This window comes from Sinocyclocheilus anshuiensis, unplaced genomic scaffold (assembly GCF_001515605.1).
Source record: "Sinocyclocheilus anshuiensis isolate Anshui unplaced genomic scaffold, SAMN03320099.WGS_v1.1 scaffold1008, whole genome shotgun sequence".
NCBI lineage: Eukaryota > Metazoa > Chordata > Actinopteri > Cypriniformes > Cyprinidae > Sinocyclocheilus > Sinocyclocheilus anshuiensis.
Window position 1 is genome coordinate 379,777 of NW_015548267.1, and position 24,839 is coordinate 404,615.

At 38.3% G+C, this 24,839-nt stretch overlaps 5 protein-coding genes across 5 annotated transcripts in view; all 5 read right to left on the reverse strand.

Annotated features, from left to right (window-relative positions):
• The window catches only part of LOC107655655 (protocadherin alpha-13-like), a 2,410-nt gene extending 211 nt beyond the window's left edge, over positions 1 to 2,199 (reverse strand). Inside the window, exon 1 of the mRNA XM_016443217.1 lies at positions 10 to 2,199. Within this exon, the coding sequence (XP_016298703.1) occupies positions 10 to 2,046 (2,037 nt within the window). The 5' untranslated portion in view covers positions 2,047 to 2,199. The remainder of the gene's footprint in view (positions 1 to 9) is intronic.
• Positions 2,200 to 2,780: 581 nt separating this feature from the next.
• Positions 2,781 to 7,414, reverse strand: LOC107655656 (protocadherin alpha-6-like). The gene is made up of 3 exons (XM_016443218.1): positions 6,892 to 7,414; positions 2,865 to 5,083; positions 2,781 to 2,795 (listed from the first exon to the last, which is right to left on the reverse strand). The coding sequence occupies exons 1-3, from the start codon at positions 7,412 to 7,414 to the stop codon at positions 2,781 to 2,783; spliced, it is 2,757 nt and encodes a 918-aa protein (XP_016298704.1).
• Positions 7,415 to 9,516: 2,102 nt separating this feature from the next.
• Positions 9,517 to 11,408, reverse strand: LOC107655657 (protocadherin alpha-8-like). The gene is made up of 2 exons (XM_016443219.1): positions 9,753 to 11,408; positions 9,517 to 9,555 (listed from the first exon to the last, which is right to left on the reverse strand). The coding sequence occupies exons 1-2, from the start codon at positions 11,406 to 11,408 to the stop codon at positions 9,517 to 9,519; spliced, it is 1,695 nt and encodes a 564-aa protein (XP_016298705.1).
• A 1,648-nt stretch (positions 11,409 to 13,056) lies between these two features.
• On the reverse strand, positions 13,057 to 14,800 carry LOC107655658 (protocadherin alpha-8-like). Its single transcript, XM_016443220.1, has one exon. It carries the CDS (start codon positions 14,674 to 14,676, stop codon positions 13,057 to 13,059), a length of 1,620 nt encoding a protein of 539 aa, XP_016298706.1. The 5' UTR covers positions 14,677 to 14,800.
• A 1,018-nt stretch (positions 14,801 to 15,818) lies between these two features.
• On the reverse strand, positions 15,819 to 18,273 carry LOC107655659 (protocadherin alpha-7-like). The gene is made up of 2 exons (XM_016443221.1): positions 15,916 to 18,273; positions 15,819 to 15,830 (listed from the first exon to the last, which is right to left on the reverse strand). Exons 1-2 carry the CDS (start codon positions 18,271 to 18,273, stop codon positions 15,819 to 15,821), a joined length of 2,370 nt encoding a protein of 789 aa, XP_016298707.1.
• Between the last annotated feature and the right edge of the window lie 6,566 nt (positions 18,274 to 24,839).

Consider the following 24,839-nt stretch of genomic DNA (forward strand, 5'->3'; position numbering starts at 1 on the left):
GTTTTTCACATCAGAAGCTGCAAAAGCCTCTTTGGGCTCCACAACTTTGACAATCACAGTCGCTGTTGCTGAGAGTGAAACGTTCCCATTGTCTTTGACCAGTATGAGCAGTTTATGCTGGGCCTCGTCTGTTTCTGTGAATGAGCGAAGGGTCCTTATCTGTCCTGTATAGCGGTCCAAACTAAAGAGACTGTGGTCACTAACTTCCTGCAGTGAAAATAATAACCAGCCGTTGTATCCTATATCTGCGTCATAGGCTCTGACTTTAGTCACCAAATGACCTGCGTTCACATTACGGGGAATCTCTTCCACACCCTCAGCAGAACCGTTAGCGCTGACTGGATATAAGATCACTGGAACGTTGTCGTTCTGATCCAGAATAAACACGTTCACTGTCACGTTACTGCTAAGTGGTGGAGTCCCTGAATCTGTTGCAAGTATGTGGAACTGAAACTTTTTTAATAATTCAAAGTCAAAACTTCTGAGAGCACTAATTACGCCTGTTTCAGAATTTATATTAACGAATGAGGTCATGTCGCTTTGTGTCTGATCGCCTCTTATAATATGATACATAATATGAGCATTTTCATTTTTGTCTTTGTCAGTGGCGCTCACAGAAAATATGGACTGTCCAGGTGGATTATTTTCAAACAGGTAAATCTCAAGTGGGCTTTGGGGGAATTGCGGTGTATTATCGTTGACATCGGACACCTCTATGCTCAGAGATTTTGAAGCTGAAAGAGCTGGGTTGCCTAAATCAGTAGCTGTTACTGTGATGTCATAATGGGACGCAGCCTCCCGGTCCAAACTCTCTTTGGTTACTAGAGAATACATGTTCTGCTGAACATATGGTTTCAGCTCAAACGGTACATTCTTTGACAAGCTGCAAACAACTTTACCATTAATCCCTGAATCTTTGTCTGTTATGCTAATAAGAGAAATGACTGTCCCTGGCTTTGAGTCTTCAGAAACAATATTAGAAAGCGACGTTACTTCAATCTCAGGTTCATTATCGTTGACATCAATAATCTTAATTACAACTCTGCAGTCGGTATCCATTGGAGGGCGTCCCTTATCTGATGCCATGATGTTCAGACTAAAAATTTCGTTCTCTTCAAAATCGATTTTGCCTTTGACACGTATTTCGCCTGTCACTTTATCCAAATCAAAAAAATAATGTACTTTTCGCTGCACGTTTCTACCGTAAGTATATTCAACTTCTCCATTATCGCCCTCATCTGGGTCAGTTGCATTAACAAATGTTACAGTAAAACCGGGAGAGGCGTTTTCTTTTAAAGAAATAGTGTATGTGTCTCTGTTGCATACTGGACGGTTGTCGTTAACATCGAGGACCGAGACAGTTATATTTAAAGAGGCTGATTTTGGTGGATTTCCACCATCGATGGCAATAAATGTTAAGACGTGTTTCTCTTGACTTTCCCGGTCTAAGGGTTTTTGCAAAAGCAGAAAAGGACTTTTATCTCCGTATTCACTGTCTCTTACCTCTATGTCAAAATGATCATTTTGTCCGAGGCGATAGGACCGAACAGAATTAACCCCAACATCTAAATCTCTTGCGGTTGGAAGACCAAAGCGAGTGCCCGTTGAAGTGTTTTCCGCTATTTTAATCTGCAAGTCTTTTTCTGGGAAAGACGGGAAGTGATCATTAACATCTGTTATTTCAACCTCAACATAGTGAACTTCGAGTGGATTTTCAACTGCAATCTTTAAGTTTAGCAAACATGCGCCATTGCCATCACAAATCTCCTCTCTGTCGATTTTCTTATGAACGTACAAGATGCCATTGTTCTGATTTACCTGGAAAAAGCTGTCCTTAGATCCAGAAACAATACGGAATCGTCTGTGCTCTAACGAACTGATATCAAGACCGAGATCTTTAGCGATATTTCCCACTTGTGATCCCTCTTTCACTTCCTCCGGAATAGAATATCTGATCTGTGCTGAAACAGGCTGTTCACAATGCATCATCAAACACAAAGCAATCCAGCAGTATCCCCATCTGCGCCTTTGTCCATCCTTATCCATCGCGAGTGATTACAGCAAGAGCATTCCAGAACCAGATATGTATTATCCGTGATTATTCTCAACAGGATAAACCGTGTAGTACCAAAAATCAGGAAATAGTTCAAATTATGTCTTATGTCGCATCGTCAGCCCACCGTAAGCACTATAGTTTTCTTCGGCTCACAGTGGCTCCTGAAATGTACAGAACAATGTAGCAATGCGCATGTCACCATCTAGGGCAGGGTATAATCTCTCCATCATATCATAGAGCAATACTGACACCGAGCGGTCTACTGTTCATTTCAAACAACTAATCTCTTAAATATTATGAACAATTCTGGAGGATTTAGCAACTCTGTATCATCCCCTGTTGAACCCATTACGAAGGTCACTTAATGTGAAAATCCCATTAAAAAATTGAATGGTACCATAGCTGAAAAAAATAGCAGTTCAATCGAATCATGGGCATAAATACTTTAAAATTATTTATAAAGCAAAGACAAAAATGCGTGATTGCATCTGAAAAAAAAAAATCTAGAAATGATGGGATTTAAGATTGCATGTTTTCAGTCATTTCTGACCATTGACAGTGTAACTTTATTTCTTAACTACGAAATGCAAATAAATAAATAAATAGATAAAAATCGCCGACGCAGTGAACAACTTTCTGCACGTTTAGGATATGTACGATCAGACGACAAAAGCTGTCAAACAAAGTATGCTACTGAACACGATTTTGTGCTGTGAGGTCATTACTATGTAACTGCATACTGCATATACAGTATAATAATGTCAAAGCAAAATGATAGCTGTAATTGCAATTTATCTGTTATTCTTACCTCTCCAGAATCTCTCCTCCTGCGATCTGGGATCACTAGAGTATTTCCATTACTTCCTGGGACTATAGTAGAGCCGATACTCATTCTGGGTCCAACTAACATGTACCGTTTGTCTCCAGATCTGTACTGGATGCTGTGACACAGAGTCCCGTCGTAATTTGCACCTTGTAAATACTTGGACGAATAGTCTGTCGATTGAGAGGACTGCATTGCAATCAACACGATGATGCTGATGACAAAAAGCACTGAAACCGAGCCCAAAGTGATGATCAAATAAAATGTCACGTTGTTTTCCTCCTCGTCTCTTACTACGTTTTTCACATCAGAAGCTGCAAAAGCCTCTTTGGGCTCCACAACTTTGACAATCACAGTCGCTGTTGCTGAGAGTGAAACGTTCCCATTGTCTTTGACCAGTATGAGCAGTTTATGCTGGGCCTCGTCTGTTTCTGTGAATGAGCGAAGGGTCCTTATCTGTCCTGTATAGCGGTCCAAACTAAAGAGACTGTGGTCACTAACTTCCTGCAGTGAAAATAATAACCAGCCGTTGTATCCTATATCTGCGTCATAGGCTCTGACTTTAGTCACCAAATGACCTGCGTTCACATTACGGGGAATCTCTTCCACACCCTCAGCAGAACCGTTAGCGCTGACTGGATATAAGATCACTGGAACGTTGTCGTTCTGATCCAGAATAAACACGTTCACTGTCACGTTACTGCTCAGAGATGGAGTTCCAGAGTCTGTAGCGAGAACATGGAACTGGAACGTTTTAGAAGTTTCAAAGTCAAATCTCTTTAACGAATAAACAACACCTGTCTCGGAATTTATATTCAAAAAAGATGACAAATCATTCTGTGTCCCATCATCTCTAGTTATATGATACAATATGACGGCATTTTCAGCAGTGTCTCTATCAAAGGCGCTTACAGAAATGATGGACGAACCGGCTGCATTATTTTCCATTAAGTAGAGGTGTAAAGGATTTATTAAAAATTCCGGAGCATTATCATTCACATCAGAAATCTGAACGCTTAGAGTGGTCGATGCAGTCAAAGACGGCTGTCCTAAATCCGATGCTGTTATTGTAATGTCGTACTGTGAACTCGTTTCTCTATCTAACCAATATTTTGTCACTAAAGAGTACATATTGTCTTTGAAAGAAGGCTTTAGCTCAAAGGGAATATTTTTGTTTATCTGACAAATCACTTTACCATTGATCCCTGCGTCTTTATCAGTCACGCTTATGAGATAAATGACCGTTCCAGGCTTGGAATCTTCAGGGATGTTCTTATAAAGTGATGTAATCTCAATCTCTGGCTGGTTGTCATTCACATCAATAATCTTAATAACAACTCTACAATTTGCAGACATTGGTGGATGTCCCTTATCTGATGCCTGAATACTGAGTTTATAAACCTCTGCATCTTCAAAATCAACTTTCCCCTTTACACGTATTTCACCTGTGTCCTGATCAAGCTCAAAAACCTCATGCACTTTGGTATTTAACGTTGCAAAACTGTATTCAATATCACTGTTTGTGCCCTCGTCCATATCAGTTGCATTTACACGGATAACCACAGTGCCAGTAATACAGTTCTCCTGTAATGTCACAGAATATGTCTCTCGACTAAATACAGGGTGATTATCATTTATATCTAGAATGGTAATTGTAATGTTAAGAATGCCAGATCTCGGAGGATTCCCTCCGTCAACTGCTGTTAAAATCAACTTGTATGTAGTTGTAATCTCCCTATCAACAGCCTTCTTCAGTACTAAAAATGGTATTTTATCCTCATCACTCTCTCTAAATCGAATTTCAAAATGATCATTAGGACTTAATTTATAGAAACGGATCGAATTCGTTTCAGAATCTGGATCACCGGCCGCCTGTAACTGATAAGTAGCGCCAGGCAGTGTATTTTCATAAATTCTCAGGCGCTGCTCTTTTTCAGGAAAACTAGGAGAATGATCGTTCATATCTGATATTTCTACCTCCACATAATGTATCTCGAGAGGATTTTCAATAACGGTTTTTAAATTGACCATGCAAAAACCGCTTCCAGCACACACAGACTCCCTGTCGAGTTTCTTATGAACGTACAAAACGCCATTTTCCTGATTTATCTGAAAAAGCTCCTCCTTAGATCCAGAAACGATTCGAAACTGCCTGTCCACCAAGCTACTTACTTCAAGACCCAAACATTTCAAACAACTAATCTCTTAAATATTATGAATAATTCTGAAGGGTTTAGCAACTCTGTATCGTGCACACACAGTAAAGCGTTACATCCCCTGTCGAACCCATTACAAGAGTCACTTAAGTGAAAATACCATTATAAAACTGAATATCACTATAACTAAAAATGTAGCAATTTAAACGGATCATGAACATAAATAAATTTAAAGTACGCATATAGCGAAGACAAAAATGCGTGATTTCGTAAGAATGCCCATAAAAATAAGATAAAATAATCAGTATAAAATGCACATCTGAAAAAAGCAAAAAAAAAAAAAAAAGAAAGAATGAGATTTCAGTTTACATGTATATTTTCAGTAATTTGCAACCAATTACATTTTTAATGCTTTCATAAAATAATTAAAAAAAAGAATTTCAGCACGAACGAAGTGACCAGCTCCCTGCAATACGATCAGACAGTAAAAGCTGTCAAACAAAGTAGGCTACTGAACAATATTTTGTGCTGTGAAATCATAACTAATTAAAGACATAACATATTCCATAAATTAAAACTATAATGTATAACAATATCAAAGAAAAATGTTAGCTGTAATTAGTATGAACCTGTTATTCTTACCTCTCCAGAATCTCTCCTCCTGCGATCTGGGATCACTAGAGTATTTCCATTACTGCCCGGGACTATAGTAGAGCCGATACTCATTCTGGGTCCAACTAACATGTACCGTTAATCTGTAGCGAGAACATGGAACTGGAAGGTTTTAACAGTTTCAAAGTCAAAGCTCTTTAGCGTGTGAATAACACCAGTCTCAGAATTTATATTCATGGCAGATGCCATATCGTTCTGTGTCCGACCACCTCTGATGATATGATAAGTTATGGCAGCATGTTCATTAATATCTCTGTCTGATGCACTGACAGAAAATATAGAAGCGCCTAGAGGGTTATTTTCAGTTAAATAAAGCTCTAGAGAATTTGACGAAAATTCTGGGATATTATCATTTACATCTGACACCTGTAAAAATATAGTTTTATACGCTGCCAGAGAAGGGTTACCTAAATCTGTTGCTGTTATTTTGATATTGTATTCAGACTCTAGCTCTCGGTCTAAGCGTTCTTTTGTTACAAGGGAATACATGTTATCTTGAACAGACGGTTTTAACTCAAATGGCACACTGTCAGAAAGGCAACACACAACTTTTCCATTGATCCCAGAATCTTTATCACTTACACTTATGAGAGAAATAACAGTTCCAATTTTTGCGTCCTCCGAAACTACATTTGAAAGAAATGTTACTTGTATTTCTGGTTTATTGTCATTTACATCTTCAACTTTAATGATGAGCTGACAATCCGTGTTAGTAGGAGGAATCCCTTTGTCTGATGCCCTTATTATCAAACTGTAGATTTCATTTTCTTCAAAGTCAATTAAGCCTCTAACTCGTATTTCACCAGTCGTCCGATCTAATTGAAATATTTCACGTATTTTTGGTTTCATGTTTCTACCGTATGTATATTCTACTTCACCATTTAGACCACTATCCGCATCACTTGCATTTATAAATATCACCACAGTGTCAATAATTGCATTTTCACGCAGTGTTATCGTTAAGGTATCGCTATTGCATATGGGTCGGTTATCATTTACATCCAGAACAAAGACAGTGATATTAAGAGTGCCCGATTTTGGTGGATTTCCGCCATCTACTGCAGTTAGTAGCAACCTGTGTATTTCAGTGATTTCCCTGTCTAATGGTTTCTGTAATATTAAGAAAGGTGTTTTATCTCCGTATACACTATCTTTAATTTCCAAATCAAAATGCGCATTCTTACTCAGCTGGTAATGTCGAACTGAATTAACTCCCATATCCAGATCTCGAGCAGTTTGAAGTTCAAATCGTGTTCCAGTAACAGTGTTTTCCCAAATCTCTAGATAGAAGTCTTTATCGTGGAAAGAAGGAGAGTGATCATTTACATCTGTGATTTCAACCTCCACATAATGGACCTCGAGGGGTTTTTCGACAACTATTTTCAAATTAATCAAGCAGGCGCTATTTCCATCACACACCTCATCTCTATCAATGTGCTTATCCACATACAAGATGCCATTGTTCTGATTTACCTGGAAAAGAGCGTCATTAGATCCAGACACAATACGAAACCGTCTGTCCGCCAATGTACTGACATCAAGACCCAAATCATTAGCACAATTTCCGACGACAGATCCCACTTTCACCTCTTCTGGAACAGAATATCTAATCTGCACTGAAACCTGCTGTCCAAAGCACACAAGCAAAGAGAAACACAGAAAAATCCACCAGCGCTCCCATCCGCGCCTTTGTCCTCTGGCTTCCATTGCGACCGTTCACCGCAACGTTATTCCAAAGATCAGTATATTCTGGATGATTAGATGCCACAATATAATGTTAGATACATCATGCGAAACAAAATGAATTCACTGTTAATACAGTTAGCACAGCCTGTTACCGTTATACTGTTCATCAGCTCGCAAATGTTTCCTCACAAATGTGAGGAACAATACAGCCCGTTTCGCATCATCATCAAGGGCTGGACTTAATCTCCTATACAAATACTGGAGTAACAGTGACATCGTGTGGTCTACAGGAAGACAAATCCTCAAAAGTTTTTCATTAAGCACATAATGTATAAAACCACGTAAAATAATTGCATTCAGTGTCCCACTTACCTACGTGCTACATAATTTCATAAAGTGCATAGATATCACCCAAAAAAACTCGTGCAGACGTGTGTGACAGCACAATAAAGCCACGTTTAATTCACTAGAAATCCAGTCGACTCTTAAAGGGGTCATATGATGCGATTTCAATTTTTCCTTTCTCTTTGGAGTGTTACAAGCTCTTGGTGCATAAAGAAGATCTGTAAAGTTGCAAAGACTAAAGTCTCAAACCCAAAGAGATATTCTTTATAAAAGTTAAGAGTCAGCCACACCTACCTAAAACATCGTGTTCCAGTAACAGTGTTTTCCCAAATCTCTAGATAGAAGTCTTTATCGTGGAAAGAAGGAGAGTGATCATTTACATCTGTGATTTCAACCTCCACATAATGGACCTCGAGGGGTTTTTCGACAACTATTTTCAAATTAATCAAGCAGGCGCTATTTCCATCACACACCTCATCTCTATCAATGTGCTTATCCACATACAAGATGCCATTGTTCTGATTTACCTGGAAAAGAGCGTCATTAGATCCAGACACAATACGAAACCGTCTGTCCGCCAATGTACTGACATCAAGACCCAAATCATTAGCACAATTTCCGACGACAGATCCCACTTTCACCTCTTCTGGAACAGAATATCTAATCTGCACTGAAACCTGCTGTCCAAAGCACACAAGCAAAGAGAAACACAGAAAAATCCACCAGCGCTCCCATCCGCGCCTTTGTCCTCTGGCTTCCATTGCGACCGTTCACCGCAACGTTATTCCAAAGATCAGTATATTCTGGATGATTAGATGCCACAATATAATGTTAGATACATCATGCGAAACAAAATGAATTCACTGTTAATACAGTTAGCACAGCCTGTTACCGTTATACTGTTCATCAGCTCGCAAATGTTTCCTCACAAATGTGAGGAACAATACAGCCCGTTTCGCATCATCATCAAGGGCTGGACTTAATCTCCTATACAAATACTGGAGTAACAGTGACATCGTGTGGTCTACAGGAAGACAAATCCTCAAAAGTTTTTCATTAAGCACATAATGTATAAAACCACGTAAAATAATTGCATTCAGTGTCCCACTTACCTACGTGCTACATAATTTCATAAAGTGCATAGATATCACCCAAAAAAACTCGTGCAGACGTGTGTGACAGCACAATAAAGCCACGTTTAATTCACTAGAAATCCAGTCGACTCTTAAAGGGGTCATATGATGCGATTTCAATTTTTCCTTTCTCTTTGGAGTGTTACAAGCTCTTGGTGCATAAAGAAGATCTGTAAAGTTGCAAAGACTAAAGTCTCAAACCCAAAGAGATATTCTTTATAAAAGTTAAGAGTCAGCCACACCTACCTAAAACGGCCCGTTCTAACACGCCCCCACATACCTACGTCACGATCTGGGAAGATTTGCATAACGCCGCCCAAATGTTCACACAAAGAAAGAAGGCGTAACTTTTATTCTCGCTGTAGTTTTGTTGACGCTGCAGCCATGTCCTGAAGACGCTGTGTGCTTCGTTGTGAAAGCGAAACTACTTTGTTTGGTCTTCCAAAAGAGGACGATAAAAGGACGAAAAATCGATGCGTTTCAGAAAGGCGGGGCATAGAGGATAAACAATAATGTACAGTATGTGGAAAATAATGTGTTTTTTTAACTTTAACCCGCATAAACACATTTCATTACACCAAATACACAAAATAATGTTCTTTTTAACAGCATCATATGACCCCTTTAAGAAAACCGCAACTAATTTCAGCACCAGCGCAGCGGACAGCTCCCTCTACGCTGTCGCTAATTGGAACAACAGCAAACATTTAGACATCTGGTAAAGCATGCACATTGTACTTTTTTGCAAAGCAAAACAATTGTCAGAAATTCTTAACTTGCAGTTAGCTCATCAATTTTATGAGAAACATATTTTGTCGTCTGTCTGTGAAGCTGTACGAGTTAGTAATTGCATACAAAGAAAAATAAATCGCCATTCTTACCTCTCCAGAATCTCTCCTCCTGCGATCTGGGATCACCTTTGCAACAACTTGGAACTGAAACTTTCTAATTACTTCAAAATCAAAGCGGGTTAAGGCGTAAACAACTCCCGTTTCAGAGTTAATGTTCAGGAAAGAGGCCATATCCTTTTGTGCAGCGCCCCCTCTAATAATATAATAAGTAATCATTGCATTTTCATTTAAATCTTTATCGAATGCGCTCACAGACATTACGGAGGCACCAGGTGCGTTATTTTCTACTAAGTACAATTCAAGCGGATCTTGAGAAAATTCAGGACTGTTATCGTTAACATCTGAGACCTGAACGCTCAGAGATTTAAAAGAAGATAACGAAGGTTTTCCTAAATCAGTGACTGTTATTGTTATGTCATAATGGGACACAAGTTCTCGATCTAATTTTCCTTTAGTTACAAGGGAATAAATATTCTCTTGAACTGATGGTTTCAGCTCAAAGGGAACATTATCAGAAACACTTAGAATTATCTTTCCATTTATACCGGAGTCTTTGTCACTGATGCTAATCAATGAAATTACAGTCCCAGGTTTAGAATCCTCGGAAACTATATTGGAAAGAGACGTGAGGTCTATTTCAGGAGCGTTATCATTTATATCTGCTACTTTAATAATAACGACGGATTCTGCTGCTAAGGGTGGTTGGCCTTTATCAGATGCTTGTACGTCTAACTTGTACAATTCTGTTTCCTCAAAGTCCAGCACACCTTTAATCTGAATTTCTCCTGTTGCACTATCGAGTATAAACAGATTTTGCACTTTACGCTTCAGGTTTCTTCCAAAGGCGTATTCTACAACACCATTTAAACCTTCGTCCAAGTCAGTTGCATTAAGTTTTACCAAAACCGTACCGACAGCAGCATTTTCTTTTACCATTACAGAATAGGGGTCTTGACTGAACACAGGACGGTTATCATTAACATCAAGGACAGTAACAATTATGTTAAGATTTCCTGACCGTTGTGGATTTCCACCATCGATTGCAGTTAGTATTAATCTATGTTCTGCGGCGTTTTCACGGTCAAGTGCTTTCTTTAAAACTAAAAGCGGTATTTTTTCGTCATGTCTGTCCTTAGTTTCAACGTCGAAATACTCATTATGACTCAGTTTATACGACCGGACATTATTCACAGTCGTATCAGCATCTCGTGCTGTCTGTATTTGGAAACGCGTCCCTGTGGGTGTGTGTTCCGCAATCTCAAAATGCTCCTCCTCTTCTGTGAAGGTGGGTGAATTATCATTAACATCAGTTACCTCCACTCCAACATAATGAATTTCCAAGGGATCTTCGACCACCATTTTCAGATTAATCAAGCATGCGCCATTTCCATCACACAGCTCCTCTCTGTCAATTTTCTTATGAACATATAAGACGCCATTGTTTTGATTTACCTCAAAAAGAGCGTCCTTTGATCCAGACACAATACGGAATCTCCTGTTTACTAAAGTGCTGACATCAAGGCCAAGATCCTTAGCAATATGTCCTACGACGGATCCTTCTTTCAATTCTTCTGGAATAGAATATCTTATCTGCGCTGAAACTTGCTGTCCAAAACACAGAAGCAAGGAGAAACACAAAGCAATCCACCAATACGCCCATTTGCGCCTTTGTCCTCCGGCTTCCATGACAGAACAATTACTGTGAGACTGCCAGAAATATATCCTCGGCGATTACAAACAGCAATGTACAATTTATCTGCGTAATACAATACTATTTAACTGAAAACACACGGAGAACAGATCGCATACTTAAACGCCATTTCGGATCGTACCATCCAGGATAAGGAGGACAATACAAGCCTACGCGTAATCATCCTGGGCTGGACTTGAAACTTGAAATCAAAAATTAGAGCAACACTGACACCGAGTGGACCATTGAACCTTTCAAGTCGCCTCCAGCGTTACCGTTTACAGTATCTTTCAATTTGCAGAAGCCTTAACATTTATTAAAATATGTTTTATGGTTCGAATTGGGGGAAAAAAAAAACGTTTTATTATTCGGCAAAAAATATATTTGCACGTTTCATGTTGCAACAGACAGCTCTTGTCTCAACGACGAATAACATAAAATAATATATATTTAAAAAAAACATGCACACAGACTATGCAACACATAGAGTGTGATTTTGACACCAGGGCTTGTTTAAAAAACTATAAAATATAATTTATTTTTTAAAACAAAAAAAAAATGAAAGTACACAGTACCCAGGTGAAAAAGACCTAGTATTAAATGTATTAAAAATATACTTGAAATTCAAGTAGTATGTTTATAATACATTTGTATTCCCAACATGCTTATTTGAAGTGCAATAAAAATATATTGAATTGCATTTTAATATATTTCTAAAAAGTATACTAGAAGTACTTTTGTATTAAATATATGCTTAGTTATACTTCTAAATGGAAAAGACAGCTCTGCCATAGCATTTCAGTCTTTTTTTATTTATGTTTTTTTAATAATGTATTAAAATGTACTTGAGTATGTTTGTAGCAACAAAAATATACTATAAACATACTTGTATTTCAAGTGCATTTTTAATACATTTAATAGTATGTTTTGTTTTTCACCAGTTTATATTAATAGTATGTCTTGTTTTTCACCAGTTTATATGCTGCTGTCCTTTTTTAGTGTACTTTATGGATATTTGTAATGTACACAACAATATATAATACATTAAAGTTTTCTAGATATCAAAGTGTGTATGTGTGTGTATATACTGAAAAAGCAGCTTTATAATATACTAGTAGTGTAATGCTAATGCATTTCCAATGAGCTGAAATACAATTGAAATGTACTTGAAGTACATTAAAACGATGCTTCAAATATACTCTAACTGTAGTTCATGAAGTATTAAAAGGACATTTTAAATGTATTTTAAGAAATACACTTAAATTGCACTAAATATACTTAAAGCGGTTCCAATTTAACACAATTTCAATATATTAAATAGATTACAAATAGATCAAAATTTTAACAAACATATCTTGAAATACGCTTAATATACTTAAAGTTGTTTCAAAATAATACATTTAATATGCACTTAGTATAGTATAATTTAAATATAGTAAGTATGTCTGAAAAAGCACATCTTAAAGTCCAATTTGTGAAAAGCTGTGCAAACCGCCATACTAATTATTGACATTGATATAAATACCAACATAAATACCAAATAAAATCCTCTAAAATACTTACGAAAGCCTAAGGAAATTAAAAATTATCCTTACCTCTCCAGAATCTCTCCTCCTGCGATCTGGGATCACTAGAGTATTTCCATTACTGCCCGGGACTATAGTAGAGCCGATATACAGTTTCAAAGTCGAAGCTTTTAAGCGCATTTATATGTCCGTTGTCTGAATTTACATTAAGGAAAGACGACATATGACTTTTTGCTCCATCTTCCCTAATTATTTGATAGGTTATTGCAGCATTTTCATTCAGGTCTTTGTCGAAGGCGCTAACAGAGTATATGGAGGCTCCTGGTGGGTTATTTTCCATCAAGTAAAGTTCTAACGGATTGTGAAGGAATTCTGGAGCGTTATCGTTCACGTCTGATATCTGCACTTTCAATGTTTTGACTGAGGAAAGAGGGGGCTGACCAGTATCTCTGGCTGTTATTGTGACATCATATTGTGACACTGCTTCTCTATCTAACTTAGCATTCGTCACAAGAGAGTACATATTTTCTTTAAATGACGACTTCAGTTCAAAAGGCACATTGTCAGATATTTTACAAACAACTTTGCCATTGACGCCCGAATCTTTATCAGTAATACTAACAAGTGAAATAACTGTTCCTGGTTTTGAATCTTCGGGAACTACATCAGACAGTGAGGTAACTTCTATCTCTGGTCCATTATCATTTTCGTCAGTCACTTTAATGATAATTCGACAGTTGCTTGTCTTCGGTGGTTGGCCTTTATCTGACGCCATAACACCGACTCTATAAACATTATTTTTCTCAAAATCCAAATCACCTTTTACCCTAATCTCACCTGTTTTGTCCAAATCAAAGGTGTCGTAAACATGTTTTTCAATATTTTTCAGGAATGCATAAACTATTTCTCCATTCTGACCTTCATCTAAATCAGTGGCGTTCAATTTAATGACAAGAGTACCAACAGGAGCATTTTCTTGCAATGTGACAGAATAAAACTCTTGGCTGAATTTTGGCCTGTTATCATTATCATCCAGCACCGTGACATTAATAATGATACTCCCTGATCTTGGTGGATTCCCACCATCAACAGCAGTCAGTATTAGACTGTGAGTGACCTGATGCTCCCTGTCAAGCAATTTACGTAATTTCAAGACAGGGACCTTTTTCTCTCCCCCATTTTCGCGAAGCTCAAGTTCAAAATACTCGGTTTGGCTCAATTTATAAAAACGAACAGAATTTATGCCTGAATCAGGGTCCTTTGCTTCCTGCAATTGAAAGTCCTCACCAGGTAGGGTTGATTCTGCGATTTCTAACACGACGTCTTTATAAGCAAAATTGGGTGCATGGTCATTTACATCGGTAACTTCCATTTCTACATAATGAATTTCAAGAGGATTTTCAACAACAGTTTTCAGACTTATCAAGCAAGCAACATTTTCAACGCACAGCGCCTCTCTGTCGATATGCTGTTCCACATACAAGATGCCATTGTTCTGATTTACCTGAAAAAGGCCCTCATTTGATCCAGAAACAATACGAAAACGTCTGTCCACCAATGTACTGACATCAAGACCCAAATCCTTTGCAATATTTCCCACAACATATCCTTCTTTTACCTCCTCTGGAATAGTGTATCTTATCTGCGCTGAAACCCGCTGTCCGAAACACGGTAGCAAGAAGAAACACAGAGAAATCCACCAGTACTCCCATCTGCGCCTTTGTTTCCCAGCATCCATGCTGAAAACCGTCGTCTGAGGAACAAGTGTAAACTGATTCTCCTCACAGTTACCGCATGAATTTTTTTAAAATGATTCGGGGTCGAACATTAAGACATATTTTGCTCGAAAATCACGGAACTAACTCTTGTATGCATATCCTCCGACTTAAAAAGCAGTCAGTGCGCTCTAGCTTGGGTTAGTGTGATGCAAACTAGATCCATCATGAGGTCCACTACAGCATGTCAAGACTTTAAATATAATTCTATGCACTTAAACTATAATATATTTGATCTTTGTATGATGCATACGGAGAGCAAATATTCGATCCATATACAGATATGGCTTTTTAAATAAACATCAATATATAGCACATAGGCTATGCCTGTTTGACATTTAGCTACAACATATATAGCCTGATGAACATAAACCGCAAAACCTTACAATCCAAAATGTCACAGCAAATTTCAGTACCACTGACATATTTCCGCGCGAGAAGTAGCAAGCAAGTCGTATCATTGCTAATTCAAAATAAAAATACAGTTTATTACATTTTTTTATACGTCTCCATACTGCTATGAACTCATGAACTAATTAATTTTGTCACCTATAAGAAAAACTTTTGATACGTTCTTCCATAAAATTTAAAATGGTGACACAAAATAAATTAGTTCACGAAATACACAGTCGTGAGCCGAAAAAAAAAACTATATTTTTGTATAAGAACAAATTAGGCAAATGATGATAATACCGTATAATGTGATGCAATTTTTTTCCTATAAGAGCGAATCCATGCCATTTGTCACTTGAGCCTCACGCATAAATGTCGCAGAGAGATGGTAAATAAACAGGGCAGATCTTACAAAGCATTATAGAAAATCATTTTTAAAAAACACAGATTAGCTCTCCACCACCTCTACAGTGTAGGCTATCACTAAAGTATTTCCATCGATGTCCGAGACAAATTCATGTAAAGAAATCGCCACCTAAATAGTTCCAATAGTTATGCTTGGTCCAACTAACATATAGGCTACCATTTGCTGTGACACAGCGTCCTACTGAAACAAATAAAGATAATTCTTAATATTGCATTAATGATTAGAAGAGAAAATTGTTTTATTAGACAATATACAGCAGATTCGCACAGCAAAAGACAATACCTGTCACAAATCTACCTTAAAAACAGCCCAAACAACGTCATATACAAAAGACAAATTTAAATCAAACAGTGCAACAATCATGAATAAGCCATTTGCTTACCTCTCCAGAATCTCTCCTCCTGCGATCTGGGATCACTAGAGTATTTCCATTACTGCCCGGGACTATAGTAGAGCCGATACTCATTCTGGGTCCAACTAACATGTACCGTTTGTCTCCAGATCTGTACTGGATGCTGTGACACATAGTCCCGTCGTAATTTGTGTCCTGTAAATACTTGGACGAATAGTCTGTCGATTTAGAGCACTGCATTACAATCAACACGATGATGCTGATGACAAAAAGCACTGAAACCGAGCCCAAAGTGATGATCAAATAAAATGTCACGTTGTTTTCCTCCTCATCTTTTACTACGTTTTTCACATCAGAAGCTGCAAAAGCCTCTTTGGGCTCCACAACTTTGACAATCACAGTCGCTGTTGCTGAGAGTGAAACGTTCCCATTGTCTTTGACCAGTATGAGCAGTTTATGCTGGGCCTCGTCTGTTTCTGTGAATGAGCGAAGGGTCCTTATCTGTCCTGTATAGCGGTCCAAACTAAAGAGACTGTGGTCACTAACTTCCTGCAGTGAAAATAATAACCAGCCGTTGTATCCTATATCTGCGTCATAGGCTCTGACTTTAGTCACCAAATGACCTGCGTTCACATTACGGGGAATCTCTTCCACACCCTCAGCAGAACCGTTAGCGCTGACTGGATATAAGATCACTGGAACGTTGTCGTTCTGATCCAGAATAAACACGTTCACTGTCACGTTACTGCTCAGAGATGGAGTTCCAGAATCTGTAGCGAGCGCGTAAAATTTAAATGTTTTGACAGTCTCAAAATCAAAACTTTTAAGTGCATAAATTGCGCCTGTCTCAGAGTTAATATTTAGAAAAGATGTCATGTCACTTTGTGTCCCATTTCCTTTAATAATCTGATATGAAATCACAGAGTTTTCATTTAGGTCTTTGTCAAAAGCACTCAGCGTGAGAATGGGCGCGCCTGCAGCGTTGTTTTCAATCATATATAATTCGATGGGATTTAGGCTAAATTCAGGCGGGTTGTCATTAACATCTGACACCTGCACGCTCAGAGTTTTATATGAGGACAGTGGAGGCTGACCTAAGTCGCTCGCTGTTATTGTAATGTCATAATGTGATACAGTTTCACGGTCCAGGCTCCCTTTAGTCACTAACGAGTACATGTTTTCTTGAACTGATTGTTTTAATTCAAATGGAACGTTTTCTGAGAGAGAGCACATAACTTTTCCATTAACACCAGTGTCTCTGTCAGTAACACTAATGAGTGAGATTACAGTACCAGGCTTGGAGTCTTCAGACACCATTTTCGACAGTGACGTTACATCGATCTCGGGTGTGTTATCGTTTGTGTCTAAAATTTTGATGACAACTCTACAATCTGTCTTCATAGGGGGCTGGCCATTATCAGATGCTTGAACATCAAGTTTGTAAATGGATTTCTCCTCAAAGTCCACATCGCCTTTCACACGAATGTCACCAGTCAGTTTATCCAAACTAAATATTTCATACACCTTTGGGTTCTGATCGCTGCCAAACGCGTAGGTAACCTCTCCATTTGAGCCATGATCTGCATCGCTTGCTTGAACCTGTATGACTAGCGTTCCAACTTGTATATTTTCTTTTAAATTTGTTGAATATATATCTTGGCTAAAAACAGGTCTGTTGTCATTGTTATCAAGAACAACAACTGTAACATTTAGAGTTCCTGATCTTTGTGGATTTCCTCCATCAACTGCTGTTAAAACTAAATGATATTCATCATTGATCTCGCGGTCAAGAGATTTTTGTAAAATTAAAAATGGCAGTTTATCTTCTCCCTGATCTCTGACTTCCAGATCAAAGTGTTCATTTTGGGTTAATTTGTATGTACGAATAGAATTTACCCCTGCATCCGGGTCACGCGCGGCTTTAAGCTGAAAACGCATCCCTCGAGCAGTCGATTCTGAAATCTCCAATCGTTTCTCGTGTTCACTAAAACTGGGCGAATTATCATTTACATCGGTCACCTCCACTGCAATATAATGTATTTCAAGAGGATTTTCTACAACAATCTTCAGATTTATGAAGCATGCGCTATGACTATCACACAGCGCCTCTCGGTCGATTTTCTTATGAACGCGCAAGACGCCGTTCTGATTTACCTGAAAAAAATCATCATTGGATCCAGATACAATACGGAACCGCCTGTCCGCCAAAGCACCGACATCTAGGCCCAAATCCTTCGCAATATCTCCAACGACGGTTCCATCTTTTACCTCCTCTGGAATAGAGTATCTTATCTGAGCTGAAACATGTTCTCCGAAGTACAGCAGAAAAGAGAAACACAAAGCGATCCACCAGCACTCCCATCTGCTCCTTTGTCCTTCGTGTTCCATCATGATTCAAACGCTTATCAAAAAACTAATTATTGTTGCTCGTGTGATTTCTTCATGAGCAAAATCTCGGAGATGTTATAAAATGTCAATTTTTTTTCAAACAATTCACCATAATCCACGCAGACAACAATGTATCCAAGGTTTCAACAACAACAGAATTGCGCTTTTTGTGGAAAGGAACAACGGTGTGACGTCTCGAAGAGGAGGGACAGTATTTAAAAAGGTTTCCTTGTATAATACTGACACCATGAGGCTAACTGAGAATATAGCCGATAATAAAGAAATTCAGGGATAGGAAACATTAGAATCCACCTGCCAATGCATGTATCAGACTTCACTCGCTTTAAAGCAAATCATAATACAACTAACCAGGGCTGCGTTTCTCAAAAGCATCGTAAGCCTAAGTAGATCGTAAAAGCCCGAAGCCCGAATTTTAGTATAACGGTCTGTTTCCCAAAAGCATCGTAACTTAATTTGCACTTGAAAATCATCCCAGATCCACGAGTGCTCTGGAGTAATCGTAAAGCCCGAAGTGCATCTTAAGACAAATGTTATGAGGTCACCTGCAGGACAACCAGCATCAGTTTCACCTGCCATCTCCCAGCACCAACCATCTCCTAGTACTCCAAACAACCCTCTCAGGCCTCAGCCTCCATCTTCAGTTGTCCAGACCGCAGCCACAACACCTCAGCAGTTTGAGAATGTCTGTGGCTGTAGCCTAGTCAGTGCAGCTGGAGATATATCTTAAAAAAGACATTAGACAATGTCTTAAAGAGGCCAATAAGAGGAACAACAATTTTCAACAGCAGCTCATTGACTCAAATCAATAAAACCATGTTGATTCAACGTTTTTGATGGCCATGTGTTTGTTGAACCACCCAAGGCCTAAGACCCTATGAAATACTATAAGAATACGTATGAGTTCTTCCAAGTGTTTCTGAAGTGAATGACTAATGGTTGATATATTTTCAAACATAAACATATAAGTTTAGATATTATTAATATATAAAGTGTATACATTAAAGGTGATAGTAGCACAAATATTTGTACTTGATCTAGCCAATACGTTTCTACAGGTACAGACAAAAAAAGTGTATTGCAGACATGTTTTATCAGCACTGTTCTATGTATACATATTTATGTATATATATATTTTTTTCATTTTCTTTCCTTTTCGTTTTAATTATTTCATTTTTAAATTCATTTAAACAATCAACGAGTAATAAAGAGAAGTACAATCAAAATCTTATATGCACTTGAATAAAGTTAAAGGTGCAATCTGCCGATTGTCCTGCACGTGACCTCATAACTCTGTCTTCTTACGACGCACTTCGGACTTTACGATTACTCCAGAGCACTCGTAGATGAGCGTGTATTAAGAAATGCATTAAGAAAGTGATATCAAAAGGACCAAATCCATACACGCAAGAAGACGAGCTCAGAACGCAATGCGTTAAATTGCATGTTGTGTTCATATACTGGCCATCTGCTTGCCTTGTAGTACATTATATTATTTAACTGTATATCGAATTTCGAGTCTTTTAATAGCATTACCTTTTACATTAAGCCATATTAAGTGTTTATGATTTTCTACGGGAGGAAAACGCCACGGATTTGCGGGTCTTGTCTTTTTCTCCTACACGTGACTTGCAGTAGGTCTACCCTGTACGTCAGGGTTCCTCAATTAGTTTTCGCCGAGGGCCGAATTCTGCCAACAATACCAAGCCAAGGGCCACTGACACGTGTCGCGCAGCATCCAAGACAGCATCACTGATGATTATAACGAGTTCTTGTATTTTATTGCAACGCGCCGCGCTGCTCGCGTCCGGTGTAGACACGATGTAAGTTAATGTAGCTTTTTGATGCTGCGTTTGAATTTTCATGCCACATTATTTGAAATTAGCGCGGGTATTACCTGCTGTACGTTATGGTACTAATTTAGTTTTAATCATCTAACCAGCACAGCGTCTCGTCTCCATTGGCAACACGCACCATTTGTGTCGATTGCAAGTGACGTAGGTAGCAGGTGGCGATTGCAAATGACATTGTAATTTTGTTTCTTTTTTCTTGTCTTCACCACCTAGCTACTGTCGTAAAATTCTGAGAGATTCAATAAAAATAAATAAAATAAAATAAAAAAAGATTGCAAGTGACGTCACTTGTGGAAGCGCAAGTGTCTGAGAGTTAGGGCCATTTTTACGGGACGCGTCCTTGCCAGGATTTCTATATTGCCTAAAATATCCAGGTTTTGGCTGTGCAGATCGATCGTTGTATGGCATTGGGCTTGTTTGAGATGAGCAAATTCTGCGTAGAATCGATCACCGGTGATCACCGCAAGATGTATGCCGGTTAGAAAAGTGTCCGACTTACCTCCGACTTGCTCTGATATCATGCTGACGTGTATGAAGGTAAAATGACGTCAAAAAGATTTGCATACGCAGGGTAATTGACGTCATTTTACCTTCATAGACGTGTGCAAAAAACTCTCACGACGGCGAGGCGGCTGTGTCGGATTGTGCAGTCGAGCGCAGTTGCTCTCCACCGACTGCGCTGATCAAAAGCATGATGGGAAACGACTGACTGACGACACAAATTAATGCTCATTGGTTCAGACACCTGTGATGCTGCGGTTCTCTTCTAGAATATATATTTTTTTTAATCTGATTTCATGTGATTATGTATTTAAATTATGCATGAATAATCCCAAACACAATGACAGTGTATCATTCTCTGTGTGAGATATGTGATTGTTGTCATATTTCTATAAAAATCTAAAATACATGTTTGTATTAAAGTAAAAATGGATGATAAATACACCTTTCGTATGGAATTAAATAGCAAGCACTTTAAGTGTCTTGTTCATCATATTTATTTTCATATAAAGGTATCAGAACTGAAATTATATCATGTTTATAAGCAACACAGCACGTGAGTGAGAATAACTCGATATCTGCCTTTGATCTCGTTGGTATCTGTTCCACTTCGAGAGGGCAGAACTGTCCGTCTTGACTGCGCTTATTTCACTCCTCCCCTCACTGCAGCGGCCTGCTCTCGCCTACATTTCAGGCAAGGCGAGGCGCATCTCAAACAAGCCTATTCACGAGAGCTATAGAGAGCAGAGCAGACTGCTCCTTATGCTTTCGAATCGCTTTCGCGGTACTTAGGTGTCATTCAATGATCGGTGCGCAGCAACGCTTCAAGTCGAACCAACGAACAAACACCTGCGCGTGTTTGCATCGCTTTGATCGTTCTCTGTAGATCTCACCGTCTCACGCGCCACGATTGGTCGATTATATACAATACCTGCATGTTATTGGTCAAACTACTTTGGATGTTTTAGGCAATATATCAATCCTGTGCTTCTTATGCTTCTTCCTTAAGTTGCATTATTTTTTTTTTACAATCATTGTGTCTTTGAATTTATTGACATTTTTGCTTTTATTGTCAATTTGTGTGTGAATTGTCACTAAATAAAGCAATTAAAAAAGAAAAAAAAAAAAGAGTGCAAGTGCTTGTCTGCAGCCAATGTGTTGCAACTCTTAAATTGCATTATAGCCATTTTGGCCTTATGTTCAGATTTTCACAACAATGGATAAACGTATTTGCGCTCAGGTGAATGTGGTTTTACTGCTGATGTGGTTTTAAATAATGATGCCAGTGGTTTATGCCATGATTTTTTATTTTTATTTTTATTTTTTACTTTTTCTTAAATATACAACAGATGATAAATATTACATTTGTTTTTCCATTTTCAAATCATGTTTCAAACTGGAACAGGTCCATTTGTAACCAAGCTCATATTCACATTCAGTTCCATGAACCACAAATTATTTCCAAATAAAATTCTCAGTCTTCAACCACTCTGGTCACAGTGTCATTTATTTCAATACCTTCTGGTTTTAGAAGTGGCCGAATGGGTCGCTTTTTATTAGAATAATGCATTTCACTTTAACTTTGCGTTCACTTTTATTTTTGATAGTTAATAACGTTTTTAAAGGTATTTTACTTTAATGTTTTAATAGGTTACTTTTACTTTTATAATATATTCAGTAATATAATTTTACAATATATTCAGTAATATATTGGTGTGGTATCCGTATTTTCACTTATGAAAAATGTGTACTTTTTCCATCACTGCTAAAATTGCAGTTTATGTTCTTGAGAAGAAAAAGAGTTATATTGTGAGACGAAACCTTATCAGGGAAGCAGTTCGTGAGAATGCATGGATTCGAATTTCAGCACCAAGGACAGCTCTTCGAAAGGCGTACACACTTATCAAAATAGTATTATTGAAGATGCATCTTACCTCTCCAGAATCTCTCCTCCTGCGATCTGGGATCACTAGAGTATTCCCATTACTGCCCGGGACTATAGTAGTCCAGAATAAACACGTTCACTGTCACATTACTGCTCAGAGACGGAGTTCCAGAGTCTGTAGCCACAACAAAGAATTGAAATGTTTTTAAAGATTCAAAGTCAAAGCTCCTCAGTGAGTAAACGGTACCATTCGCCTCATTAATACTCAGGAAAGATGTCACGCCTTGGTCTGAATTCATTCGATCAATTGAATACGATACACGTGCGTTTTCACCTTCATCTATATCAACTACACTTAATGAGAAAACGGCATTTCCTGGTTTGTTGTTTTCAGCCACGTAGAATGTATATGGGCTTTGAGCAAATGTGGGGCTGTTGTCGTTAACATCAGTGACATCGACGTGAATGGATCTTGTTTATGTTAACGACGGAGTTCCTAAATCTTTGGCTGTTATAGTGATATCATAAGACGATTTCGATTCTTTGTCAATGTATTCTTTAGTTACCAAAGAATAAAAGTTCCCATCAGGCGACGGCTTGAGGTCAAAAGGAATATCCTTAGGCAGAGAGAAAACCATCTTTCCGTTCATACCTGAATCCAGGTCTGTAACTCCCATCAAAGCTACTACAGTCCCAGGAGGCGCATCCTCCGAAATGTGGCTGGACACTGAAGTGACTTCAATCTCAGGCCGGTTGTCGTTGACATCCTCAACATTTACAAGCACATTACACTGTGTAGACAAAGATACGGTCCCCTTATCCGCAGCCAGTATCTTTAGCTCATAAACCTGCCTTTCCTCAAAATTTCGCCCACCTTTTATCTTTAATTCCCCCGTCAAACTATCCAAATCAAAAACCTCAGATGCTCCGTTCCTGAACTTGTTCCGTAAAGAGTATTCAATTTCTCCGTTCAGTCCTTCATCTGAATCTGAAGCATTAACGCGCAGCAGAAATGTACCTTCAGGGGCATTTTCTTTTACTGTTACTGTGTATTTTTGCTTATCACAAACTGGGGCATTATCATTGATGTCCGACACAACAATAGTAATATTTACAGTAGTTGATTTCTGTAGCTTGCCACCGTCCGTCGCAGTTAATATTAGGTTATGTCTTGCGATGTTCTCTCTGTCAAGAGGTTTTTGTAAAATGAGAACAGGAATCTTACCTTCTTCTCCCATGTCTTCCGTTTCTAAACGAAAATAAAGATTTTGGCTCAGTTTATATGATTGCAAGTCGTTTGAGCCTATATCCGGGTCGTGCGCAGTTTCTAACTGAAATCGTGCCCCTGTCATTGCAGATTCAAGTATTTCCAATTTATGGGTTTCGTCTAAAAAACTCGGTGGATTATCATTGACATCGATAATATCAACTGATATCTGGTGCATTTCGAGTGGGTTTTCTATCACTGCTTTGAGATGAATAAGACATGGGTTGGTTTTAGCGCACTGCTCTTCTCTGTCTATTCTCTGGTTCACAAACAAAGCGCCGTCTTCATGATTTATCCGAAAGAGCTCTTGCTTTGTCCCCGCAACGATACGTAAATTCCTGTTTTCCAGTAAAGCCGGGTCAGTCCCTAAATCCTTTGCAATGTTTCCCACAATGACTCCAGTTTTTGATTCTTCTCGAAGGGAATAATTTATCTGGGTAGCATTTCTTCCGGAATTGAACAGCAAACATATCAGATAAAAAATCTTGCTCATCCATATTATTTTATTTTCGCTTGCCATGCTTCCTCTGAACACCAATGAAAATAGTTTTAAGCAAATGTGGTCAACTCATGTATGCTATTCCAAATGACAAATTAACAGACAGATCTAACATCGTCGTGGTTGTTCATAGTTCAAAGCCAGAGTGATGTCTGACACGCCAGCCCACGAAGTGAACCTGCTCAACAGGACTGTTAGCGATGATTAGTATTGTAGCGCCACTCACAGCGATTTTGCAGAACTGCAACTTCCATCTTCTAGTGATGTTAATGAGTACCAACAACAACAACAACAATAATAATAATAATTATTATTATTTTAAAATAATATTATAAAGTTTACAATTTTAAAATTGAGGCATCACAACACCAAATGTACTAAAAGAGAACGAAATATCTCATTAGATTAAAAAAATAATAAAACTTTTTTGTATTTTTCCTTTCTTGAAATCCGCATTTAAATTATGCTTTATCATGCTTTAAAAGAATAAATGAGCTAGGATTTGTAAGTATGCAGTGTTCTAGTGTCTAACTGCATGGTGAG